Genomic DNA, 25,620 nt, shown 5'->3' with positions numbered 1-25,620 from the left:
ACACACACACACACACACACACACACACACACACACACACACACAAACACACACACACACACACACACACACACACACACACACACACACACACACACACACACACACACACACACACACACACATAGCCAGACAGACAGAGAGAGAGTGTGTGAGACAGCCAGTGAGGGAGAGATTAAGACAGAAAGAGAGAGTTAAACACGTTAGTGAGATGTATTGAACCGTGGAGGATACATCCATGCATGCAGAAGCAGCAAGAAATCCAGCTGCTCTCCAGAAGGACCAATCACACAGCTGCTTCAAGGTCAGGGGAATGGCCTGCTCTACCTCAGCCTCAGCCCAGACTCACACCAGAGAGAGAGAGAAAGAGAGGAAGACTGTTTGATTCATGATCTACAGAAACAGATTAAGGACCTTCTCTCTCCAATGCTAACTGTGCCCATATGATACAGCACAGTCAAACATTCTATTCATCTCACCATACAGGAGCTCACTGGTCAGAGGAGACAGTACAATCAGCCATTCAGATCTCCTTACTGTATAAAACCATACACATCACTGGTCCCTGTGGTGGACTCACAATGTCTCTCCCTAGTGGTTCAGAATGATAATAACAGCAGTACTGCAGCGAGGAGCGGTTCTCCACTTCTGACAGACACACTAATACTGCACCAGAACCCTTCCCTCAGTCCAGACTGTTAAGTTGCTGACACTTTTGTACTTTACAGTTCAATGCTTTCCTTTTCCTCTCTTTTCTTCTTTAGTGTTTTCATCTAAACCCCAACTACCCCCCTCTCTCCACCCTCTATCTCTTCTCTATAAGCACCACCATTGAACCCTCTCTCTCTCTCTCCTTCTCTCTCTCTCCCTCCCTCCCTCTCTCTCCCTCTCTCTCTCCCTCTCTCTCTCTCCCTCCCTCCCTCTCTCTCCCTCTCTCTCTCCCTCTCTCTCCCTCCCTCCCTCCCTCTCTCTCTCTCCCGTCTCCTCTGCAGAAGTGTTTGCGGTTCAACCCGGATGCGACCGTTTGGAAGGCCAAGCAGCAGGTGCTGTGTTCTCTGACCGATTCGTTGCGGGACGTGTTGAACTACGGTTTGTTCCAACCAGCCACCGAAGGCCATGACGCCAAGTTCCTGGAGGAGGAGAAGATGCTGAGAGAGTACCCACAATCCTTTGAGAAGGGGGTACCATATCTGGAGGTATATACAGCCTGGATGTAAGGTTACACTGTAAGATTACTCTGTGGGTTACTCTGTAAGGTTACACTGTAAGATTACTCTGTGGGTTACTCTGTAAGGTTACACTGTAAGGTTACTCTTACTCTGTGGGTTACTCTGTAAGGTTACTCTCACTCTGTGGGTTAATCTGTAAGGTTACTCTGTAAGGTTACTCTTACTCTGTGGGTTACTCTGTGGGCTACTCTCACTCTGTGGGTTACTCTGTAAGGTTACTCTCACTCTGTGGGTTACTCTGTAAGGTTAATCTCACTCTGTGGGTTAATCTGTAAGGTTACTCTGTAAGGTTACTCTTACTCTGTGGGTTACTCTGTAAGGCTACTCTCACTCTGTGGGTTACTCTGTAAGGTTCCGGGGACTCTCACTCTGTGGGTTACTCTGTAAGGTTACTCTGTAAGGTTACTCTTACTCTGTGGGTTACTCTGTGGGCTACTCTTACTCTGTAAGGTTACTCTGTAAGGTTACTCTGTGGGTTACTCTCACTCTGTGGGTTACTCTGTAAGGTTACTCTGTACGGTTACTCTCACTCTGTGGGTTACTCTGTGGCCGTGGTACTCTCACTCTGTGGGTTACTCTGTAAGGTTACTCTGTAAGGTTACTCTCACTCTGTGGGTTACTCTGTTAGGTTACTCTGTAAGGTTACTCTCACTCTGTGGGTTACTCTGTAAGGTTACTCTGTAAGGTTACTCTCACTCTGTGGGTTACTCTGTAAGGTTACTCTGTGGGATACTCTCACTCTGTGGGTTACTCTGTAAGGTTACTCTCACTCTGTGGGCTACTCTGTAAGGTTACTATGTAAGGTTACTCTCACTCTGTGGGTTACTCTGTAAGGTTACTCTGTGGGCTACTCTCACTGTGGGTTACTCTGTAAGGTTACTCTGTAAGGTTACTCTCACTCTGTGGGTTACTCTGTAAGGTTACTCTGTGGGTTACTCTCACTCTGTGGGTTACTCTGTAAGGTTACTCTGTGGGCTACTCTCACTCTGTGGGTTACTCTGTAAGGTTACTCTCACTCTGTGGGCTACTCTGTAAGGTTACTATGTAAGGTTACTCTCACTCTGTGGGTTACTCTGTAAGGTTACTCTCACTCTGTGGGTTACTCTGTGGGTTACTCTCACTCTGTGGGTTACTCTGTTAGGTTACTCTGTAAGGTTACTCTCACTCTGTGGGTTACTCTGTAAGGTTACTATGTAAGGTTACTCTCACTCTGTGGGTTACTCTGTAAGGTTACTCTGTACGGTTACTCTCATTCTGTGGGTTACTCTGTACGGTTACTCTGTGGGTTACTCTCACTCTGTGGGTTACTCTGTATGGTTACTTGGTAAGGTTACTCTCACTCTGTGGGTTACTCTGTAAGGTTACTCTGTAAGGTTACTCTGTAAGGTTACTCTCACTCTGTGGGTTACTCTGTAAGGTTACTCTCACTCTGTGGGTTACTCTCACTCTGTGGGTTACTCTGTAAGGTTACTCTGTGGGCTACTCTCACTCTGTGGGTTACTCTGTAAGGTTACTCTCCCTCTGTGGGTTACTCTGTTAGGTTACTCTGTAAGGTTACTCTCACTCTGTGGTTTACTCTGTAAGGTTACTCTGTGGGCTACTCTCACTCTGTGGGTTACTCTGTAAGGTTACTCTGTGGGCTACTCTCACTCTGCGGGTTACTCTGTAAGGTTACTCTGTAAGGTTACTCTGTGGGCTACTCTCACTCTGTGGGTTACTCTGTAAGGTTGCTCTGTGGGTTACTCTGTAAGGTTACTCTGTGGGCTACTCTGTAAGGTTACTCTGTGGGTTACTCTGTAAGGTTACTCTGTGGGTTACTCTGTAAGGTTACTCTGTAAGGTTACTCTGTAAGGTTACTCTCACTCTGTGGGTTATTCTGTAAGGTTACTCTGTAAGGTTACTCTCACTCTGTGGGTTACTCTGTAAGGTTACTCTCACTCTGTGGGTTACTCTGTAAGGTTACTCTGTGGGCTACTCTCACTCTGTGGGTTACTCTGTAAGGTTACTCTATGGGTTATTCTGTAAGGTTACTCTGTGGGTTACTCTGTAAGGTTACTCTGTGGGCTGCTCTCACTCTGTGGGTTACTCTGTAAGGTTACTCTGTGGGTTACTCTGTAAGGTTACTCTGTGGGTTACTCTGTAAGGTTACTCTGTGGGTTACTCTGTAAGGTTACTCTGTGGGCTACTCTGTAAGGTTACTCTGTGGGTTACTCTGTAAGGTTACTCTGTGGGTTACTCTGTAAGGTTACTCTGTGGGTTACTCTGTAAGGTTACTCTGTGGGCTACTCTGTAAGGTTACTCTGTGGGTTACTCTGTAAGGTTACTCTGTGGGTTACTCTGTGGGCTACTCTGTAAGGTTACTCTGTGGGTTATTCTGTATGGTTACTCTGTGGGTTATTCTGTAAGGTTACTCTGTGGCCTAATCTGTAAGGTTACTCTGTGGGCTACTCTGTAAGGTTACTCTGTGGGCTACTCTGTAAGGTTACTCTGTGGGTTACTCTGTAAGGTTACTCTGTGGGCTACTCTGTAAGGTTACTCTGTGGGCTATTCTGTAAGGTTACTCTGTGGGTTATTCTGTAAGGTTACTCTGTGGGCTACTCTGTAAGGTTACTCTGTGGGTTACTCTGTATGGTTACTCTGTGGGCTACTCTGTAAGGTTACTCTGTGGGCTACTCTGTAAGGTTACTCTGTGGGCTACTCTGTAAGGTTACTCTGTGGGTTACTCTGTATGGTTACTCTGTGGGCTACTCTCACTCTGTGGGTTACTCTGTAAGGTTACTCTGTGGGTTACTCTGTGGGTTACTCTGTGGGTTATTCTGTGGGCTACTCTGTGGGTTACTCTGTAAGGTTACTCTGTGGGTTACTCTGTATGGTTACTCTGTGGTTATTCTGTAAGGTTACTCTGTAAGGTTACTCTGTGGGCTACTCTGTATGGTTACTCTGTGGGCTACTCTCACTCTGTGGGTTACTCTGTAAGGTTACTCTGTGGGTTACTCTGTGGGTTACTCTGTGGGCTACTCTGTGGGTTACTCTGTAAGGTTACTCTGTGGGCTACTCTGTATGGTTACTCTGTGGGTTATTCTGTAAGGTCACTCTGTAAGGTTACTCTGTGGGCTACTCTGTATGGTTACTCTGTGGGCTACTCTGTAAGGTTACTCTGTGGGTTATTCTGTAAGGTTACTCTGTGGGCTACTCTGTAAGGTTACTCTGTGGGCTACTCTGTAAGGTTACTCTGTGGGTTATTCTGTAAGGTTACTCTGTGGGCTACTCTGTAAGGTTACTCTGTGGGCTACTCTGTAAGGTTACTCTGTGGGCTACTCTGTAAGGTTACTCTGTGGGTTATTCTGTAAGGTTACTCTGTGGGCTACTCTGTAAGGTTACTCTGTGGGCTACTCTGTATGGTTACTCTGTGGGTTACTCTGTATGGTTACTCTGTGGGTTACTCTGTATGGTTACTCTGTGGGCTACTCTGTATGGTTACTCTGTGGGCTACTCTGTATGGTTACTCTGTGGGTTATTCTGTATGGTTACTCTGTGGGCTACTCTGTAAGGTTACTCTGTGGGTTATTCTGTAAGGTTACTCTGTGGGCTACTCTGTATGGTTACTCTGTGGGCTACTCTGTAAGGTTACTCTGTGGGCTACTCTGTATGGTTACTCTGTGGGCTACTCTGTATGGTTACTCTGTGGGCTACTCTGTATGGTTACTCTGTGGGCTACTCTGTATGGTTACTCTGTGGGCTACTCTGTAAGGTTACTCTGTGGGCTACTCTGTATGGTTACTCTGTGGGCTACTCTGTATGGTTACTCTGTGGGCTACTCTGTATGGTTACTCTGTGGGCTACTCTGTATGGTTACTCTGTGGGCTACTCTGTAAGGTTACTCTGTGGGCTACTCTGTATGGTTACTCTGTGGGCTACTCTGTAAGGTTACTCTGTGGGCTACTCTGTATGGTTACTCTGTGGGCTACTCTGTATGGTTACTCTGTGGGCTACTCTGTATGGTTACTCTGTGGGCTACTCTGTATGGTTACTCTGTGGGCTACTCTGTATGGTTACTCTGTGGGCTACTCTGTATGGTTACTCTGTGGGCTACTCTGTATGGTTACTCTGTGGGCTACTCTGTATGGTTACTCTGTGGGCTACTCTGTAAGGTTACTCTGTGGGCTACTCTGTATGGTTACTCTGTGGGCTACTCTGTAAGGTTACTCTGTGGGCTACTCTGTATGGTTACTCTGTGGGCTACTCTGTAAGGTTACTCTGTGGGCTACTCTGTATGGTTACTCTGTAGGTTACTCTGTATGGTTACTCTGTGGGCTACTCTGTATGGTTACTCTGTGGGCTACTCTGTAAGGTTACTCTGTATGGTTACTCTGTGGGCTACTCTGTATGGTTACTCTGTGGGCTACTCTGTATGGTTACTCTGTGGGCTACTCTGTAAGGTTACTCTGTATGGTTACTCTGTTGGCTACTCTGTATGGTTACTCTGTGGGCTACTCTGTAAGGTTACTCTGTATGGTTACTCTGTGGGCTACTCTGTATGGTTACTCTGTGGGCTACTCTGTATGGTTACTCTGTGGGCTACTCTGTAAGGTTACGCTGTATGGTTACTCTGTGGGCTACTCTGTATGGTTACTCTGTGGGCTACTCTGTAAGGTTACTCTGTATGGTTACTCTGTGGGTTACTCTGTATGGTTACTCTGTGGGCTACTCTGTATGGTTACTCTGTGGGCTACTCTGTATGGTTACTCTGTGGGCTACTCTGTATGGTTACTCTGTGGGCTACTCTGTATGGTTACTCTGTGGGTTACTCTGTATGGTTACTCTGTGGGTTACTCTGTATGGTTACTCTGTGGGCTACTCTGTATGGTTACTCTGTGGGCTACTCTGTATGGTTACTCTGTGGGCTACTCTGTATGGTTACTCTGTGGGCTACTCTGTATGGTTACTCTGTGGGCTACTCTGTATGGTTACTCTGTGGGCTACTCTGTATGGTTACTCTGTGGGCTACTCTGTATGGTTACTCTGTGGGCTACTCTGTAAGGTTACTCTGTGGGCTACTCTGTATGGTTACTCTGTGGGCTACTCTGTATGGTTACTCTGTGGGCTACTCTGTATGGTTACTCTGTGGGCTACTCTGTATGGTTACTCTGTGGTTTACTCTGTATGGTTACTCTGTGGGCTACTCTGTATGGTTATTCTGTGGGCTACTCTGTAAGGTTACTCTGTATGGTTACTCTGTGGGTTATTCTGTAAGGTTACTCTGTAAGGTTACTCTGTAAGGTTACTCTGTATGGTTACTCTGTGGGTTATTCTGTAAGGTTACTCTGTAAGGTTACTCTGTAAGGTTACTCTGTAAGGTTACTCTGTATGGTTACTCTGTGGGCTACTCTGTATGGTTACTCTGTGGGCTACTCTGTATGGTTACTCTGTGGGTTACTCTGTATGGTTACTCTGTGGGCTACTCTGTATGGTTACTCTGTATGGTTACTCTGTGGGCTACTCTGTATGGTTACTCTGTGGGCTACTCTGTAAGGTTACTCTGTGGGTTACTCTGTATGGTTACTCTGTGGGCTACTCTGTATGCTTACTCTGTGGGCTACTCTGTATGGTTACTCTGTGGGCTACTCTGTATGGTTACTCTGTATGGTTACTCTGTGGGCTACTCTGTATGGTTACTCTGTGGGCTACTCTGTATGGTTACTCTGTGGGCTACTCTGTATGGTTACTCTGTATGGTTACTCTGTGGGCTACTCTGTATGGTTACTCTGTGGGCTACTCTGTAAGGTTACTCTGTGGGTTACTCTGTATGGTTACTCTGTGGGCTACTCTGTAAGGTTACTCTGTATGGTTACTCTGTGGGTTACTCTGTAAGGTTACTCTGTATGGTTACTCTGTGGGCTACTCTGTATGGTTACTCTGTGGGCTACTCTGTATGGTTACTCTGTGGGCTACTCTGTATGGTTACTCTGTGGGTTACTCTGTAAGGTTACTCTGTGGGTTACTCTGTATGGTTACTCTGTAAGGTTACTCTGTATGGTTACTCTGTGGGCTACTCTGAAAGGTTACTCTGTGGGCTACTCTGTATGGTTACTCTGTGGGCTACTCTGTATGGTTACTCTGTATGGTTACTCTGTGGGCTACTCTGTGGGCTACTCTGTGGGCTACTCTCACTCTGTGGCTGGAAACTGTAGTGTAAACCTGTGCCGTTTCTTTCTTTTTTTTCTTTTTTCGTTGAGAGAGGAGGAAGAGGAAGAGGGAAGTTATGGGTAAACTAGATAAAGCATCATTTTGCAATACATCTGCAGGCTCCATCATGTGGATCTAGGCCAAAAGCTGAGAGAATTGAGGACAAAAGGCCTTCCAGTCAGGATTAACTCTCTCTGTTCTCTCTCTCCTCTGTCTCTCTCTGTCTTTCTCTCTGTTCTCTCTCTCTCTGTCTCTCTCTGTTTCTCTCTCTCTCTCTCTCTCTCGTTTTCTCTCTCTCTCTGTCTCTCTCTGTCTCTCTCTGTTTCTCGCTCTCTCTCTGTTCTCTCTCTCTCTCTGTTTCTCTCTCTCTCTGCTCTCTGCTCTCTGCTCTGTCTCTCTCTGTTCTCTCTCTCTCTGCTCTTGTCTCTCTCTGCTCGTCTCTCTCTGTCTCTCTCTGCTCTCTCTGTCTCTCTCTGTTCTCTCTCTCTCTCTGTTTCTCTCTCTCTCTCTTCTCTGTTCTCTCGTCTCTCTCTGTCTCTCTCTGTTCTCTCTCTCTCTCTGTCTTCTCTCTCTCTCTCTCTGTTCTCTCTCTCTCTCTGTCTCTCTCTGTCTCTGCTCTCTCTCTCTGTTTCTCTCTCTCTCTCTCTGCTGTCTCTCTCTCTGCTCTCTCTGTCTCTCTCTGTTCTCTCTCTCTCTCTGTTTCTCTCTCTCTCTCTCTCTCTGTTTCTCTGCTCTCTCTCTGTTTCTCTCTCTCTCTCTGTTCTCTCTGTCTCTCTCTGTTTCTCTCTCTCTCTAGTTTCGTTACAAGACCAGAGTGTACAAACAGACCAATCTAGATGAGAAACAGCTGGCTAAACTGCACACTAAGGTACTGGTCTGTTTCAAAGGGTGTGGCACAATGTGAGTTGTGGGTGTAAGTGTGTGTATGCATGCATGCATTGGTGCAGTATGAAGGTGTATGTGTTGGCGGGAGTGTGTGTGTATGTGTGTGCATACTTATGCGTGTGTGTGTGGGTGTGTGCACTCCTTGCGTGTCAGTGTGTGTACACGCCTTGTGTGTCTGTGTGTGTGTGCACGCATGTGTGTGTGTGAGTGAGTGGGACTGTACATCGTCTGTCTGCAGTTACAGGCCCTTGGGGCAGTCCTCCACTGTTAGCTGTGCTGTGCTTTGTGTGGCAGACAACTCCAGTATTAATGTGTCCTCCACTGTTAGCTGTGCTGTGCTTTGTGTGGCAGACAACTCCAGTATTAATGTGTCCTCCACTGTTAGCTGTGCTGTGCTTTGTGTGGCAGACAACTCCAGTATTAATGTGTCCTCCACTGTTATCTGTGCTGTGCTTTGTGTGGCAGACAACTCCAGTATTAATGTGTCCTCCACTGTTATCTGTGCCGTGCTTTGTGTGGCAGACAACTCCAGTATTAATGTGTCCTCCACTGTTAGCTGTGCTGTGCTTTGTGTGGCAGACAACTCCAGTATTAATGTGTCCTCCACTGTTAGCTGTGCTGTGCTTTGTGTGGCAGACAACTCCAGTATTAATGTGTCCTCCACTGTTAGCTGTGCTGTGCTTTGTGTGGCAGACAACTCCAGTATTAATGTGTCCTCCACTGTTAGCTGTGCTGTGCTTTGTGTGGCAGACAACTCCAGTATTAATGTGTCCTCCACTGTTATCTGTGCTGTGCTTTGTGTGGCAGACAACTCCAGTATTAATGTGTCCTCCACTGTTAGCTGTGCTGTGCTTTGTGTGGCAGACAACTCCAGTATTAATGTGTCCTCCACTGTTATCTGTGCTGTGCTTTGTGTGGCAGACAACTCCAGTATTAATGTGTCCTCCACTGTTAGCTGTGCTGTGCTTTGTGTGGCAGACAACTCCAGTATTAATGTGTCCTCCACTGTTATCTGTGCTGTGCTTTGTGTGGCAGACAACTCTAGTATTAATGTGTCCACTCTGCTCTCTGGAATGCAGCGCTGGCACACTCTTAGAAAAAAGTGTTCCGAATGGTTCTTCGGCTTTTCCTATAGGAGAACCCTTCTTGGTTCCAGGTAGAACCCTTTTGGTTCCAGGTAGAACCCTTGAACCGAAAAAGGTTCTTCAAAGGGTTCTCCTATGGGGACAGCCAAAGAACACTTTTAGGTTCTGGGTAGCAGCTTTATTTGTAGGAGTGCAGTCTCCTCATCTCTCTCTCTATCCCCTCATGCCTCTCATAGGCCAGTCTGAAGAAGTTCATGGACTACATCCAAAGTGGCTCTGTGGACAAGATGGCCAAGTTCTTGGACAAAGGGCTTGACCCCAACTACCAGGACCCTGACACGGGAGGTGAGACGCTGTCAGATGCTGTCCGCTGCCAGGGTGACCTGTGACCTCTCCTCAGTCAGTTAGCACCAATCAGCCATTTAGTCCGTCTGTCTGTCTGTCTATGTAGTCCCTGATACCTTGACCCCCTAACAAATCCTTCTTAGTGACCCATAACATTTGTGGGGCATATGGCCACTGTATTTTAGCATCCTAGAGATCATTTCCAGACCCTTCAGCCATACAACCTGTCATCTAGCTAGCAAACTGTTCATATCCAAGTTGAATTAGCTAACAGCCAAGATAGCTGTGGGAGCTATGGCTAATGGCTGTCCTCTGTAACCTCGACCTGAAAACCCCCAACACTCTCTCCAACTCTGAATCACACTTACCCAAAGCTCTATCTATCTAACACTTTATTAAAGAGGATTATAATAAGCAAAGTAGACAGTTAGTTTGAGTCTCCTTTAAGAGCCAGATAATATAACGAGGTGGGAGACAGGCAGCTACTGTTAGCAGTTTTGGGTGTGCTGCAACAGTCCTCTCACACAACAGAGCCTGCTGTCGCTGGGAGTGTGAAGTGCACTTCCACCTGGCAACACCAGGGGGCAGCAGAGAGCTCTACATCTGCCACTATCAGATAGGAGATACTGTACTACTACAGTAGACTAGAGTGACATGATGCTGTGATGTTCATGTCATAACTCCATGGCCCCACTCCTGTCTGTCTGATTAAATATATGAGCCCCTCCATTGCTCCATCTCTGTCTCTCCCCTGTAGAAACCCCCCTGACGTTGGCGGTGCAGTGTGAGCCGGGGGGAGGGGAGGCCATACGGGGGCTGGTGCTGGGAGGGGCTCATCTTGATTTCAGGTCCAAGGACGGACTCACACCTCTACACAAGGCTGTCCGCAGCCACTGCCACACAGCCTTGCTGGTAAACACACACACACCTCCTTACACTCACATCTATGGATTAAAGGAGCATGTATGGACCCACTGTGCATAGTGTCTTGTATTGAGATACAGTCATGATGTTCTTATAATGATATCACATATTTTATAGTGATATTCAACTAATCTTTTAATACACTCTTAGAAAAAAGGGTTCCAAAAAGGTTTTTCGGCTGTCCCCATAGCAGAACCCTTTTTGCTTCCAGGTAGAACTCTTTTGGGTTCCATGTAGAACCCTCTGTGGAAAGGGAACTAAAAAGGGTTATTAAGAGGGTTCTCCTATGGGAACAGCCAAAGAAACCTTTTAGGTTGTAGATAGCACCTTCTTTCTAACAGTGTATGTATGTGTGTCTACCTGGTGTGTCCCTATAGACCTTGCTGTCTCTGGGTGCGTCTCCGGACTATAAGGACCGGCGGGGGCTGACTCCGCTCTACCACACTGTGCTGACAGGGGGCGACACCTCCTGCTGTGAGACCCTGCTCCACCACCGCGCCAAGCTGGCCGTCAGGGACGAGAACGGCTGGGATGAGACACACCAGGTAGGTTGAGGTGTAAGTCTGTGTTTGTGTGTGTGTGTATTTTTCTGTGGGGTTTAGTCTGTGTTCAAGTGTCTATGTCCATTAGCGTTTCACTGTGTTTGTGTGTATATAGGTTTGTGTGTGTGTGTATTTGTGTTAATGTCAGTGTGTAAATGTCATCTCTATATTTATGTTATCCATTCATGTCACGGTACGCCTCCCTTACCCTGATGTGTCTCTCCTGCTACTCACCCCCCTGTACCCCTCTAACCCATGATGAGGCCCGTCTCCCACCCCCCTGTACCCCTCTAACCCATGATGAGGCCCGTCTCTCACCCCCCTGTACCCCTCTAACCCATGATGAGGCCCGTCTCTCACCCCCTGTACCCCTCTAACCCATGATGAGGCCCGTCTCTCACCCCCTGTACCCCTCTAACCCATGATGAGGCCCGTCTCTCACCCCCCTGTACCCCTCTAACCCATGATGAGGCCCGTCTCTCACCCCCTGTACCCCTCTAACCCATGATGAGGCCCGTCTCTCACCCCCTGTACCCCTCTAACCATGATGAGGCCCGTCTCTCACCCCCCTGTACCCCTCTAACCATGATGAGGCCCGTCTCTCACCCCCTGTACCCTCTAACCCATGATGAGGCCCGTCTCTCACCCCCTGTACCCCTCTAACCATGATGAGGCCCGTCTCTCACCCCCCTGTACCCCTCTAACCATGATGAGGCCCATCTCTCATCTCCCTGTCATTCCATAGCTCAGGTATGAAGAGGACAGCAGATAGAACCCTGGAGACACACAGGTACTGTACTAACTTCCCCTCCATTTCAAATTTTTTCCCATCCTTTCATCATTATGTCTGTGTGTATTTGTGCTGTTGTCGTTGAGCATTGTCGTTGTGTATCTATGTGCGTACCTATGTGCGGATCTATGTGCGTATCTATGTGTGAGAGGCTCTGTAAGTGTGTATTCTCGCTGTTTTCTGATGTTTGTGTTGTTCCTGTTTCTCTCTCTTTTTGACAATGTATAACCCCCCTCTCTCTTTCTCCACTCTTTATTTCCTTGATCTCTATCTCCCTCTTCATTCATTTCTCTTTTCTTCACCTCTGATCGCCTGTCATCCCCCTCTCCCCACCCCTCTCTCTCTCTCTTTCTTTCTATCTCTCTCTCCCCACCTCTCTTTCTCCCCACCTCTCTCTCTCTCTCTCTCTCACTCTCTCTACCCCCATCTCTCTATCTCTCCCCACCTTTCGCACTCTCTGTCCCCCCACCTCTCTCTTTCTCCCCCCACCTCTTTCTCTCTCCCTCCCTCCCTCCCTCTCTGTGCTCACTCTGCTCTGATCCCAGGCCTGTCAGAATGGCAACGCCCAGCATCTGGAGCACCTTCTTTTTTACGGGGCAGACTCCACTTCCCAGAATGCCTCAGGAAACACTGCCTTGCACGTTTGCGCTTTATACAACAAGGTAGTGCTCTCTAGTAGTGTCATAAACAAACATCAAATAAAGATGACTTTGTAGTTTTGTAATCCAGTATTACAGTTATTTGCTGCTAATTGATTGACATGTATTTTGTCCATACAGGACAGCTGTGCACGAATTCTACTTTACAGGGGAGCCAATAAAGACACAAAGAATAACAGTGGGCAGAACCCATTTCAGGTGATTATACAATACATGACTGGGCTAATGGAATGATCTATTTGTATGTACATTGCTTGGATGGGGTTGTGTGTGATGAAGTTACTGAAGCAGAAAATGCTATTGGATGAGATGTACCAGTTTTAGTGATATTGTTCTGTGACGTGTACGAGGGTCCAAGGTGGGAGAATTCTGCCTGACCCCTTGAGCTGGGTTCTCGTACTCTGTCCTCCTTACAAAAGGCCAGCTGAAACAAGGAATATGTGCATACTGTGTGTGTGTGTGTGTGTGTGTGTGTGTGTGTGTGTGTGTGTGTGTGTGTGTGTGTGTGTGTGTGTGTGTGTGTGTGTGTGTGTGTGTGTGCGCGCGCGAGTGTGTGTGTGGAGGGTGCTGTGAGAACTGTCCCTTACTCGGCTAGCGTGTGTGTTTCAGGTGGCTGTCATGTCCGGACATTTTGAGCTTGGAGAGATTATCAAAAACCATCGGGACACGTATGTAGGTACGTTCTGTCCTGTGGCTGTCTGGGAGTTCATGCTCTATGAACGTATGTGACAGTATGTGAGAGTGGGTCTACATTCACGTTTCTTTAAAAACAACGTTGTGTGTACACACAATATTTATTACATTATTTTGTATGTGTGCCAATCAAACTGGGATACTTCCTGTCCCTGCTATCTGAATGAGTGCTGCAAGTGAACTAAATATGCCTAGTTTATACCTCTCTGTCTCTCTCTCTCTCTCTCTCTTTCTCTCTCTCTCGCTCTATCTCTCTCTCTCTCTCTCTCTCTCTCTCTCCTTCTCACACTCTCTCAGTACCTTTTCTTGAGTCTCCCAAATACGCCCCTCAGAGGCGAGAGAGTGCGCCGCGCACCCTGGCGCTGCCCCAGCCTCACCCCTTCCTGCGTGCCAACAGTGATAACAGTATGAACCTGCCTGACTGGATGGCACTGCCCAATACACCAGGCTCCAACATTGTGTCTGTACAGGTAGAGGAAGGAACCTAGCACCTGGACACCTAGTCTGGGAGAACTACTGTACTGTTTCACATCATGTATCATGTAATGTAGCTATGTAGTACATCACTAATATACTGTAGAACATCACCAATATACTGTAGTACATCACCAATATACTGTAGTACAACACCAATATACTGTAGGTCATCACCTACAGGTTCTTTGCACTCTGGGAGGGTGACACTGTGGAGTTGTATACCGTGATGGAGTGCGGACAGGATTTCCCCAGGAGGAAGAGCAGCTCTGTCTTGTTGAGGTTAAGCTTGAGGTGGTGAGCCGACATCCAAGTTGAGATATCTGACAGGCATATCTCAAGCCTGGGTGTCAGAAGGGGGGAAGGAGGAAAGTAGTTGAGTGTCATCCGCATAGCATTGATAGGGGAGACCATGTGATGATATGATGGAGCTGAGTGACTTGGTGTATAGAGAGAAGAGGAGAGGGCCTAGAACTGTGCCCTGGGGGACACCAGTAGTGGGAGTACGTGGTGCAGACACAGATCCTCTCCATGTCACCTGGTAGGAGCGACCTGTGTAGGGTTTGAGCATCCAAGAGTGTGCAGAGCCTGAGACTCCCAGCCCTGAGAGGGTGGAGAGGAGGATCTGATGTCGAAGGCAGTGGATAGATCTAGGAGGATGAGAACAGAGGGGACAGAGTCAGCTTTGGCAGTGCGGAGAGCCTCCGTGACACAGAGAAGAGCAGTCTCGGTTGAGTGACCCATCTTGAAGCCTGACTGGTTAGGGTCAAGAAGATCGTCCTGAAAGAGATAACGAGAGGGTTGATCAGAAACAGCATGCTCAAGTGTTTTGGAAAGAAAGGAAAGAAGGGATGCTTCTGACGTCAGATGAGTCGAGAGTTGGTTTCTTGAGGAGGGGAGCGACTTGGGCCATTTTGAAGTCAGAGGGGACGCAGCAACATACTGTAGTACATCACCAATATCCTGTAGTACATCACCAATATACTGTAGTACAACACCAATATACTGTAGTACATCACCAATATACTGTAGTACATCACCAATATACTGTAGTACATCACCAATATACTGTAGTACATCACCAATATACTGTAGTACAACACCAATAGACTGTAGTATATCACCAATAGACTGTAGTACATCACCAATATACTGTAGTACATCACCAATATACTGTAGTACATCACCAATATACTGTAATACAACACCAATATACTGTAGTACATCACCAATATACTGTAGTACATCACCAATATACTGTAGTACAACACCAATATACTGTAGTACAACACCAATATACTGTAGTACATCACCAATATACTGTAGTACAACACCAATATACTGTAGTACAACACCAATATACTGTAGTACATCACCAATATACTGTAGTACAACACCAATATACTGTAGTACAACACCAATATACTGTAGTACAACACCATTATACTGTAGTACATCACCAATATACTGTAGTACAACACCAATATACTGTAGTACAGACCACTGAACCGGTGTTTCCCCTTAATCTCTTTCTCTCTCTCTCTCTCTCTGTGTCTCTCTCTCTGTGTCTCTCTCTCTCTCGCTCTCTCAGGGCTATAAGCATTCAGGTACCATGCGGAGCTCCAGTAGTCCCCGTGGGGCGCGGACTCGCTCCCCGTCCCGAGGGAGAGCAGGGGAAAAGGAGGACAGGAGTCGGCAGAGTCGGAGGCAGGGAGGAAGCGGAGGGGGAGGAGAAGGAGGGGGAGCAGGAGGAGGAGCAGGAGGAGGAGCAGGAGGGTAAGACTGACTATGGTTCTGATAGAACCGTTGATGTGTAGTTCCATTATAGCATGCTCTCTCTCCATCTACAGCAGAGTCAGTTGTCCCTCACTGCTGTGACTCTAACATGGCACCCAATCCAAACTTGAAATCTGTATTAATAATTTGCACACAAATCTCCCATCAATAGATGGTTTTCACAAAAGTCCAAATTAGCCATGCAGACCTCAAGTTAGGATTGGGTCCACTGTGCATGAGGGTTGTGTATAGTGTAAGCCTTGTCCGAGCCAGAACGGCCCATTGGGCAGGAGCCTATCTCCTGTTTCTGTAGCGTGAAGGCAGACACTAACCACAAGACCACTGAGTTGGACCAGTACGGAGAAAAAATTTATGAAATGTATGCATTCACTACTGTAAGTCGCTCTGGATAAGAGCGTCTGCTAAAATGACTAAAATGTAAAATGTAAATATTGGTTGTGTACTGTAATGTATGTGCTGTATGCTGAACGCTGCCCCCCTCTGGCCAGGGCGGGGTCTGTCAGCAGCAATACGGTTACAGCAGCAGGGGGCCAGCGGAGGCGTCTCTACAGCGCCGTCCCAGGACGTGTGTTTGTGGCCACGCGCTCCCACTCCGCCCAGGGAGACAGAGAGATTAGCATCAGCAAGGGAGACAAAGTCAAAGGTGTGTGTGTTTAGTGTGTCTGTGTCAGAGAATGGCTGTGTGACTGTCTGGCTGGGTGTTTTTTCATGTGAATTCAAAGTGTTTTCTAGCCTGGGTGCCAGCCTGATACATTTGCCCAGGAGATGAAATGTTCATGCTGATACCCAGGCTAGGTTTCTGTCTGCTGATGTGAGTGGTGTATGTATGAGTCTGTCTAGTGGATGTAGTCTACCTGTCTTAATGAGAGTGTAAGCTCCTTGTATGTCCTTGTCTTCAATGTCTGCAGGTATGAATATGTGTGTGTCTGTGAGTGAGTCTAAGGTGTTTCCAGGTATGTATGTCTTGGTGAGTACCTAGAGAGGTTTGCATGCCCGTTTGTGTGTGTTTACATTCCTCTGTGTGTGTTTACATGTTGTGGCTATTTCCTTGTCCTTGTTTGTGTATACTGACTGTGTGAGGTAATTGCTCTGACGCGCGACGCCCTGTCCTGTCCCCTCATGCAGTGCTGAGTGTGGGCGAGGGAGGGTTCTGGGAGGGCACGGTTAAGGGACGGACCGGCTGGTTCCCCTCAGACTGCGTAGAGGAAGTGGCAGTCCGTAGCCAGGACAACCGCTCAGGTGAGGCCCTGATCACACACCTGCAGACATACACAGCGTGCCTCTCTCTCTCCCCTCTCATTGGTCAGAAAAACACACACACACTTCCACACTCGGCAGCGCTGGCTGCTACACACAGACACACAGGCATAAAAAACAACACATTTAGCAGGAGGTCTGTAGTTAGGTTGTAACACTGGGGAAATACCACTCTAGACTCAGAATGATTAGAGCAGCAGAAGCAAGGTGTGGGTTGACAGGGAAGGAAGGTCCTACACTAGTCGTAGTAGTGGTGTCTGCCCACCACTAAGGCCTTAGGCTGCAGTGGTAAACACAGCTGGTTTGACTGTATGTAGAGACTCAATAGAGAGACGTTTACCGTCGAGGTTCAGGCTGTAGTCTAACAGCAGCGTGTGACTGTAGTGACAGTGTTGGTCAGTGTGGCAGGCAGGCAGGCAGGCAGGCAGGCATGCAGGCAGCCATCATGCTGATAACACTGTGGTCGTGTGTTTTAGAGAGCCGCAGTGAGAAAGCCAAGAGACTGTTCCGGCATTACACCGTGGGCTCCTACGACAGCTTCGACGCTCCCAGGTAAGGATGGGGAGACTTTCTCTTTCTCTACACTGTGTCATACTCAGAGGTCTACCTGGATGTCAGTGAGTTGAGTGATCTTGCCATGGATATGCTTGGGATATGTTGGAGTGAGTTGGGTAGATGGGCTTTGTTAGAGTGATCTACAGTACTGTGTCAACTTGTGTTTGGAACTATGGGTAATATACTGTATATTAACCTCACCTGTGTTGTATGTGTGGAAGTGATCCACTAGAGACTATGATTGGGTGATCTACTGTGCGATGGATTGTGATTGGGTGATCTACTGTGCGATGGATTGTGATAGGGTGATCTACTGTGCCATGGATTGTGATTGGGTGATCTACTGTGCGATGGATTGTGATTGGGTGATCTACTGTGCCATGGATTGTGATTGGGTGATCTACTGTGCGATGGATTGTGATTGGGTGATCTACTGTGCCATGGATTGTGATTGGGTGATCTACTGTGCGATGGATTGTGATTGGGTGATCTACTGTGCGATGGATTGTGATTGGGTGATCTACTGTGCGATGGATTGTGATTGGGTGATCTTCTGTGATGTAAGCTGGGCTGTAATTGATCTGTTATGGGTTGGACAGTGTTGGGGACTATCTGAAGTTACATACAGTACTGGTCAGATATCTGAAGTTACATACAGTACTGGTCAGATATCTGAAGTTACATACAGTACTGGTCAGATATCTGAAGTTACATACAGTACTGGTCAGATATCTGAAGTTACATACAGTACTGGTCTGATATCTGAAGTTACATACAGTACTGGTCAGATATCTGAAGTTACATACAGTACTGGTCTGATATCTGAAGTTACATACAGTACTGGTCAGATATGTGAAGTTACATACAGTACTGGTCTGATATCTGAAGTTACATACAGTACTGGTCAGATATCTGAAGTTACATACAGTACTGGTCAGATATCTGAAGTTACATACAGTACTGGTCTGATATATGAAGTTACATACAGTACTGGTCTGATATCTGAAGTTACATACAGTACTGGTCTGATATCTGAAGTTACATACAGTACTAGTCTGATATCTGAAGTCACATACAGTACTGGTCTGATATCTGAAGTTACATACAGTACTGGTCTGATATCTGAAGTTACATACAGTACTGGTCTGATATCTGAAGTTACATACAGTACTGGTCAGATATCTGAAGTTACATACAGTACTGGTCAGATATCTGAAGTTACATACAGTACTGGTCTGATATATGAAGTTACATACAGTACTGGTCTGATATCTGAAGTTACATACAGTACTGGTCTGATATCTGAAGTTACATACAGTACTAGTCTGATATCTGAAGTCACATACAGTACTGGTCTGATATCTGAAGTTACATACAGTACTGGTCTGATATCTGAAGTTACATACAGTACTGGTCTGATATCTGAAGTTACATACAGTACTGGTCAGATATCTGAAGTTACATACAGTACTGGTCAGATATCTGAAGTTACATACAGTACTGGTCTGATATATGAAGTTACATACAGTACTGGTCTGATATCTGAAGTTACATACAGTACTGGTCTGATATCTGAAGTTACATACAGTACTAGTCTGATATCTGAAGTCACATACAGTACTGGTCTGATATCTGAAGTTACATACAGTACTGGTCTGATATCTGAAGTCACATACAGTACTGGTCTGATATCTGAAGTTACATACAGTACTGGTCTGATATCTGAAGTTACATACAGTACTGGTCTGATATCTGAAGTTACATACAGTACTGGTCTGATATCTGAAGTTACATACAGTACTGGTCTGATATCTGAACTTCTGTAGACTGTCATCGACGTGTCCTCTACTGATGTGCTTGTTGATTATGTTGTCGTTGTTGTTGTTGTTGACTTCCAGAATGCTACGTTGATACTTTGGAGTGTAACTCCTCTCATTAACACCTAGTGATGTAATGTCCTTCTCTTTAATGTCATGTTTTTGCGTGGCGGCTCAGAGAGGCTCTGTTATGAGGCAAACCAATTTAACGGTCCTGGACTTGGACTGTATGAAGAGAGAATTATTTATAAAGAAATAAACACATTATAAATCACATGTATTATTTACAGATAATCCTTCTCCCTGCCCGCTCGCTATCACAGACAACACAAACACACACAAACACAAGTGCGCACACAACAAAAGCATTCATTATTTTGCATAATTTCATTTAGACTTACGTGCTCTACCAAGCGACTGACACCTACATGGAAACTCACACAAACGTTTATACACCCACATCAGGGATATTTAAACAAATGTTCTCATACGATATAAAACTCCAGGTTGTTTAGTCAGTCTGTGGCTGGCTGGCTGCTCACTGCTAACTCACTGCTAACTCCCTGCTAACTCACTGCTAACACTGCTAACTCACTGCTAACTCACTGCTAACACTGCTAACTCACTGCTAACTCACTGCTAACTCACTGCTAACACTGCTAACTCACTGCTAACTCACTGCTAACACTGCTAACTCACTGCTAACTAACTGCTAACACTGCTAACTCACTGCTAACTCACTGCTAACTCACTGCTAAGTCTGTTTTTATCAGAGCACTAGTGTGGATCCATCTTACCTATTCCCCTGCTTTTTTACACTCCTCTATATTTGGCTTTGTCACCCCTTCCACCTCTCTCTCTCTCTCTCTCTCTCTCTCTCTCTCTCTCCCTTTATTTTTATTCATCACCGTTTTACTCACCCCCCTGTACTTTTTAATTTTCTCTTCATCACCCTCCCTCCCCTGTGGTGTTTCCATCTGGAGAACAGACAGTGAAGGGCACTCTGAAGGGAGAGAGGGATGAACAGAGCAAGAAAGGAGGTGAAGAGAAGGAGAGATTCTACAGTATGTAGAATTAGACGAAGAAGAGAAAAGGGAGAGAGAACGCAGGAGAGGAAATAGACATGAATGAACAACCCCCCTTTCTCTCCCACTTTCACCTCATCACCTTTCAATCCGCTTTTAGATGGAAGATGTTTTTATATTGACAGTAAGAGATCTTGTACACCTCCTGATCTGTCTAATGAAGCAGGCTTTTACTGCTCTGACTAGCTGTGACAGTTTAACAAGGCTCGGTCGAGACGGCAGTCAGCTAAATGAATGGCTTAAATTGATATTGTGGCACAGCGATTATATTAACAAGGATTAGAGGAAGAGGAGAGATGTTCTCTCTCTATACATTTTCACCCCTAGTGTCCATCTTTATCAATCCATTCCTCCCTATTTGTCCTTATCCTCCCTTCTTTACTCTTTTACTTGTTCCTTCCTTCCTTCCTTCCTTCCTTCCTTCCTTCCTTCCTTCCTTCCTTCCTTCCTTCCTTCCTTCCTTCCTTCCTTCCTTCCTTCCTTCCTTCCTTCCTTCCTTCCTTCCTTCCTTCCTTCCTTCCTTCCTTCCTCCATCCAAATAAGCCTCCCTCCTCCGTGCCCCCTCTCTCCCTGTGTCTCAGAGCCCATGGCAGTGAATTCCCCTAGTAACACACATGACAACTGTTCTGGGGCAGCGGTCTGTGAAATAGGGACAAGGAAGCACACACACATTCTAGAGAAGAGTGGATTATTGCCCTCCATCACAAGAGGTGCTTTCAAATCACATTCTGGTGCACATTGTACATGTTTTACATTATAGGTGAACACTCATGAACACATACACTCATACACACATGACCACACACACATGAGTTACACACATGACCACACACACATGAGTCACACACACATGACCACACACACATGACCACTCACACATGAGTCACACACACTAACATGACCAAACACCTGCCAACATTCACTCTCTTGCCCCCTCCTCCTTGTACTCTTTCTCCCTCTCTCCCTCTCTCTCTCTTTCTCTCTCTCTCCCTCTCTTTCTCTCACTCTCTGCCTCTCTCTCTCATTCTCTCCCTCTCTCCCTCTCTTTTTCTCTCTCCCTCCCTCACACACACACACACACACACACACACACACACACACACACACACACACACATGCGCGCGCGGCCATACACTAAATTCACAGCAGTATAGCTTAACATGCAGAGAGAGAAACAAAAAGAGAGGGAGGGAAGGAGAGAGAGGAGAAGAACAGCAATAGGCAGTGAAGGCAGAATGGCACCAGAGAGAGGTAGGGGGAGAGAGAGGGGGAGATTGAGCGAGAGACAGGGAGGCAGAGAGGGAGGGAGGGAGGGAAAGGCGACAGAAGACAACATCGACATACATCGAGCGAAGCACTGACAGAGATGATGTGAGTGCCTTTTTAAAGAGAATCTCTCTCGCTCTAATTCTCTCTTCCTTCTGCTGCTCATCCCCAGCTGAATCTCTCTTCTTCTTCCTGTCTGTCTTGATGCGTCTTCTTCCTCTCGTTTCCCTGCCTCGCTCTCCTCTTTTCATTCATGCGCTCTGCTTTGTTTACAGACAATGTGAGAGAGGAAAGAGGAGGAGAGGGGAGGGGACAGTGTACATGTGTGTGTATTGATTAAAGGCCATGGGGGAAGGGGAGATGTTAAGAGTGATTTAAGGGCATGTAGGGTCATTGAAGTAGAGAGGACGGAAGAGGGGTAGGACAAAACAAGTGCAGAGATTACAGAAATGGGGAAATGGTAGAGACGTGAGATGGGAGAAAGACATAGGTTGACAGGTGGTGAAAAGAGGTAGGATATGGGAAAAAGAGAGAGAGAATATAGAATTCACGTGTTGTCTATATTTGGTTTATTAAAGGTGCAATATGCAGAAATCTCTCTGTCATTTCCTGGTTGTTAAAATTCTAATAGTTCTCCTAATTTTAGTTCATGTGACAAAACAAGCAATGCATAGTGTAGAGAATCATTGTACCATCTAAACCGCTGTGAAATATATTTTCAATAACCCCAAATACTGTATTTTCAGCTGTTCGAAGTAAAAGATGCAAAAACGAAACTTAAGAACGGGAAGCATACAAATAGCGCACATAGAACACATCTACTGCTTCTTAGACTTGCTTCCAAAGAAGACATTTCTATGTGAATTTGATAATAGATGAATCATCTATCATAATGATCATAATGGCCTATATATATATATATGAGTTGTGAAAAACATTGTGATTGTGATGGCAGGATGCAAGCCTCAGCAGTTCAGAGCAACAGTCAGTGCGTTATACAGTATCTCCCTATCTCGAGTGAGTTACGGCAAGGGAGAGGAGTCAAACAGAACATGGCCTTAACTCATCCAAAATGCATCCGTTCTTGTGAATGGTGAATCATAACTGAGGTGGAAATCAGTGATAGACAGACTCAGTGAATACCACTGAGAGATATATACAGAGGTAGAAGAAAGGGGAAATAGAGAAAGAAATGTGTTTTGTGTGTACAGTATGTGAATGTTTGAGTGTGTGTATGTGTGTGCGCGTCTGTGTCTCTTTTCTCTTTATATTCTGTTGGTGTATGAAATAGTTACATACTCAGCAAACAAACCCGATCACCCCTTGGCCCGCTCTTTCTCCCCTCTCTTAAAATTACCTCATATCTCTCTCCCTTTTTATGCTAAACCATTTCCCTCACCCTCTCTCACTCACACACTCCCTCCTTCTCCCTCTCTTGTTCCTATCTCTCTCTCTCTCTCTCTCCTCTCTCTCTCTCTCTCTCTCTATCTGTGTCGCAGTCACAGTGAACCATCTCCATCTCTCTCCTGCTCCCTCGTTCTCTCTCTCTCTCTCTCTCTCTCTCTCTGTCTGTCTGTCTTAAGTATGAAGGGGCTGGGAGAGCTAGGCCCTTGCTCTCTCTCTCTCCATCGCTCTCTCCTCCTCTCCTCCCCTCCCTCGGCTCGTACTCGCTGCTCTCTCGCTGAAAGACGAGAAGGAGGAGGAGGAGGGGGGGGAAATGGCGATGGGGGGATGCGGCGAGGAGGATCTCTCCCTCTCGTCTTCCTGGCCGTCGCTAGGCCCCATGAATAGGAGTGTCTGGTTCATTTACAGGTACGGGCTGTTTTTGATTTCTCACTGGTCGCAGGGCTGGAGGATAGAGGGATGGTGGGAGGGAGGGAGGGAGGCAGGGAGGGAGGGAGGCAGGGAGGGAGAGAGAGAGAGAGAGGAGCATGCATGTGGACATGGATGGTAGACTGGAGTGTTTAGGAAGACTAATCGATAGACAGATGGGATGTGTTGCAATGCATGAGCTTGTACGTGCGTCCGTGTGTGCGTCCGTGTCTGTCTGTGTGTGTGTGTGTGTGTGTGTGTGTGTGTGTGTGTGTGTGTGTGTGTGTGTGTGTGTGTGTGTGTGTGTGTGTGTGTGTGTGTGTGTGTGTGTGTGTGTGTGTGTGTGTGTGTGTGTAGTGAGGAAGGAGAGACGCATGCACAGCCCGGTACATTAGCAGTAACGTTACAGCCTAGCTGTGTCTCCATGTACATGAATCACTCTCCTCTCTCTCTCCTTTACGTGTCTGTACGTCTGCCTTCAGTAGCAATACAGTACCGACACAACTGTCTGATAATTGCTGCTTCTCTCATCTGCAGAATGTGTGTGTGTGTCGTGTTTGTGGGTCTCTGTGTGTGACGGTCTGTGAGCTGTTGTTGATTGAGAACGAGGTATAGGAGGCAGATCTATAACATGTGTCCCTGGTAGTGGCTCTGCTTCAACTGTGTCTGCATATGGTGTGTGTACGTGTGTGTGTTATCAATGTGTGCCCCTGTGTATGTGTACAAACAGTAGTGTGCATGTCACAGCACTGAAATGGTATAAGAGAATGAGAAGTGGTTTGAGGGGTGCATGCCGTGCCATGGGTAGCAGTCCCCCTTGCTTCTAGATGATGTTACCTATACTTATAGCAGAGCTGGGACGATAAACCCAAAATGATCCACACCGATCACTTATCGCAGGCATTTTGTTGTTATCGTTCATTACGATATGTATCCTATACCAGAGAAATGTGAAGTTCTACACGTGCTTCTACACCGGCATTGCTTGTTGTTTGGGGTTTTGGGCTGGGTTTCTGTACAGCACTTTATGACATCAGCTGATGTAAGAAGGGCTTTATAAATACATTTGATTGATTGATTGAAGTTTGAAATGAAATAAGTTTGCTAATATGGGTGATTGTTAATGGGACAACCATCAAACTAGTAGTAGTAGTTTAAAGGATCATAGTTGTAAACTGTGGTGCACATTCATGTTATAAACTGTGGTGCACATTCATGTTATAAACTGTGGTGCACATTCATGTTATTAACTGTGGTGCACATTCATGTTATAAACTGTGGTGCACGTTCATGTTATAAACTGTGGTGTGCGTTCATGTTATAAACTGTGGTGCACATGAATGTTATAAACTGTGGTGCACATGAATGTTATAAACTGTGGTGCACATTAATGTTATAAACTGTGGTGCACATTAGTGTTATAAACTGTGGTGCACATGAATGTTATAAACTGTGCTGCACATGAATGTTATAAACTGTGGTGCACATGAATGTTATAAACTGTGGTGCACATTAGTGTTATAAACTGTGGTGCACATGAATGTTATAAACTGTGCTGCACATGAATGTTATAAACTGTGGTGCACATTAATGTTATAAACTGTGGTGCACATTAGTGTTATAAACTGTGGTGCACATGAATGTTATAAACTGTGGTGCACATTAATTAATGTTATAAACTGTGGTGCACATTAATTAACGTTATAAACTGTGGTGCACATTAATTAACGTTATAAACTGTGGTGCACATTCATGTTATAAACTGTGGTGCACATTAATTAACGTTATAAACTGTGGTGCACATTAATTAACGTTATAAACTGTGGTGCACATTAATTAACGTTATAAACTGTGGCGCACATTCATGTTATAAACTGTGGTGCACATTCATGTTATAAACTGTGGTGCACATTAATGTAATAAACTGTGGTTCACATTAATGTTATAAACTATGGTGCACATTCATGTTATAAACTGTGGTGCACATTCATGTTATAAACTGTGGTGCACATTCATGTTATAAACTGTGGTGCACATTCATGTTATAAACTGTGGTGCACATTCATGTTATGAACTGTGGTGCACATTCATGTTATAAACTGTGGTGCACATTAATGTTATAAACTGTGGTGCACATTCATGTTATAAACTGTGGTGCACATTCATGTTATGAACTGTGGTGCACATTCATGTTATAAACTGTGGTGCACATTCATGTT

The 25,620-nt window shown here is 45.9% G+C and overlaps 1 protein-coding gene across 1 annotated transcript in view; it reads left to right on the top strand.

Annotated features, from left to right (window-relative positions):
* Positions 1 to 238: 238 nt before the first annotated feature.
* LOC106593626 (SH3 and multiple ankyrin repeat domains protein 1) overlaps positions 239 to 25,620 on the top strand; it is a 46,708-nt gene continuing 21,326 nt past the window's right edge. Inside the window, exons 1-14 of the mRNA XM_082973121.1 lie at positions 239 to 304; positions 993 to 1,196; positions 8,212 to 8,283; positions 9,622 to 9,730; positions 10,488 to 10,642; positions 11,032 to 11,199; positions 12,532 to 12,648; positions 12,766 to 12,843; positions 13,255 to 13,321; positions 13,636 to 13,808; positions 15,404 to 15,588; positions 16,098 to 16,252; positions 16,735 to 16,848; positions 17,343 to 17,418. Coding sequence (XP_082829247.1) covers positions 239 to 304; positions 993 to 1,196; positions 8,212 to 8,283; positions 9,622 to 9,730; positions 10,488 to 10,642; positions 11,032 to 11,199; positions 12,532 to 12,648; positions 12,766 to 12,843; positions 13,255 to 13,321; positions 13,636 to 13,808; positions 15,404 to 15,588; positions 16,098 to 16,252; positions 16,735 to 16,848; positions 17,343 to 17,418 — 1,739 coding nt within the window. The remainder of the gene's footprint in view (positions 305 to 992; positions 1,197 to 8,211; positions 8,284 to 9,621; positions 9,731 to 10,487; positions 10,643 to 11,031; positions 11,200 to 12,531; positions 12,649 to 12,765; positions 12,844 to 13,254; positions 13,322 to 13,635; positions 13,809 to 15,403; positions 15,589 to 16,097; positions 16,253 to 16,734; positions 16,849 to 17,342; positions 17,419 to 25,620) is intronic.

This window comes from Salmo salar, chromosome 03 (genome assembly GCF_965601325.2).
Source record: "Salmo salar chromosome 03, fSalSal1, whole genome shotgun sequence".
In the NCBI taxonomy this organism is placed as follows: Eukaryota; Metazoa; Chordata; class Actinopteri; order Salmoniformes; family Salmonidae; genus Salmo; species Salmo salar.
The sequence above is the reverse complement of the archived record's forward strand: the minus strand, read 5'-3'. Positions and strand labels throughout refer to the sequence as shown.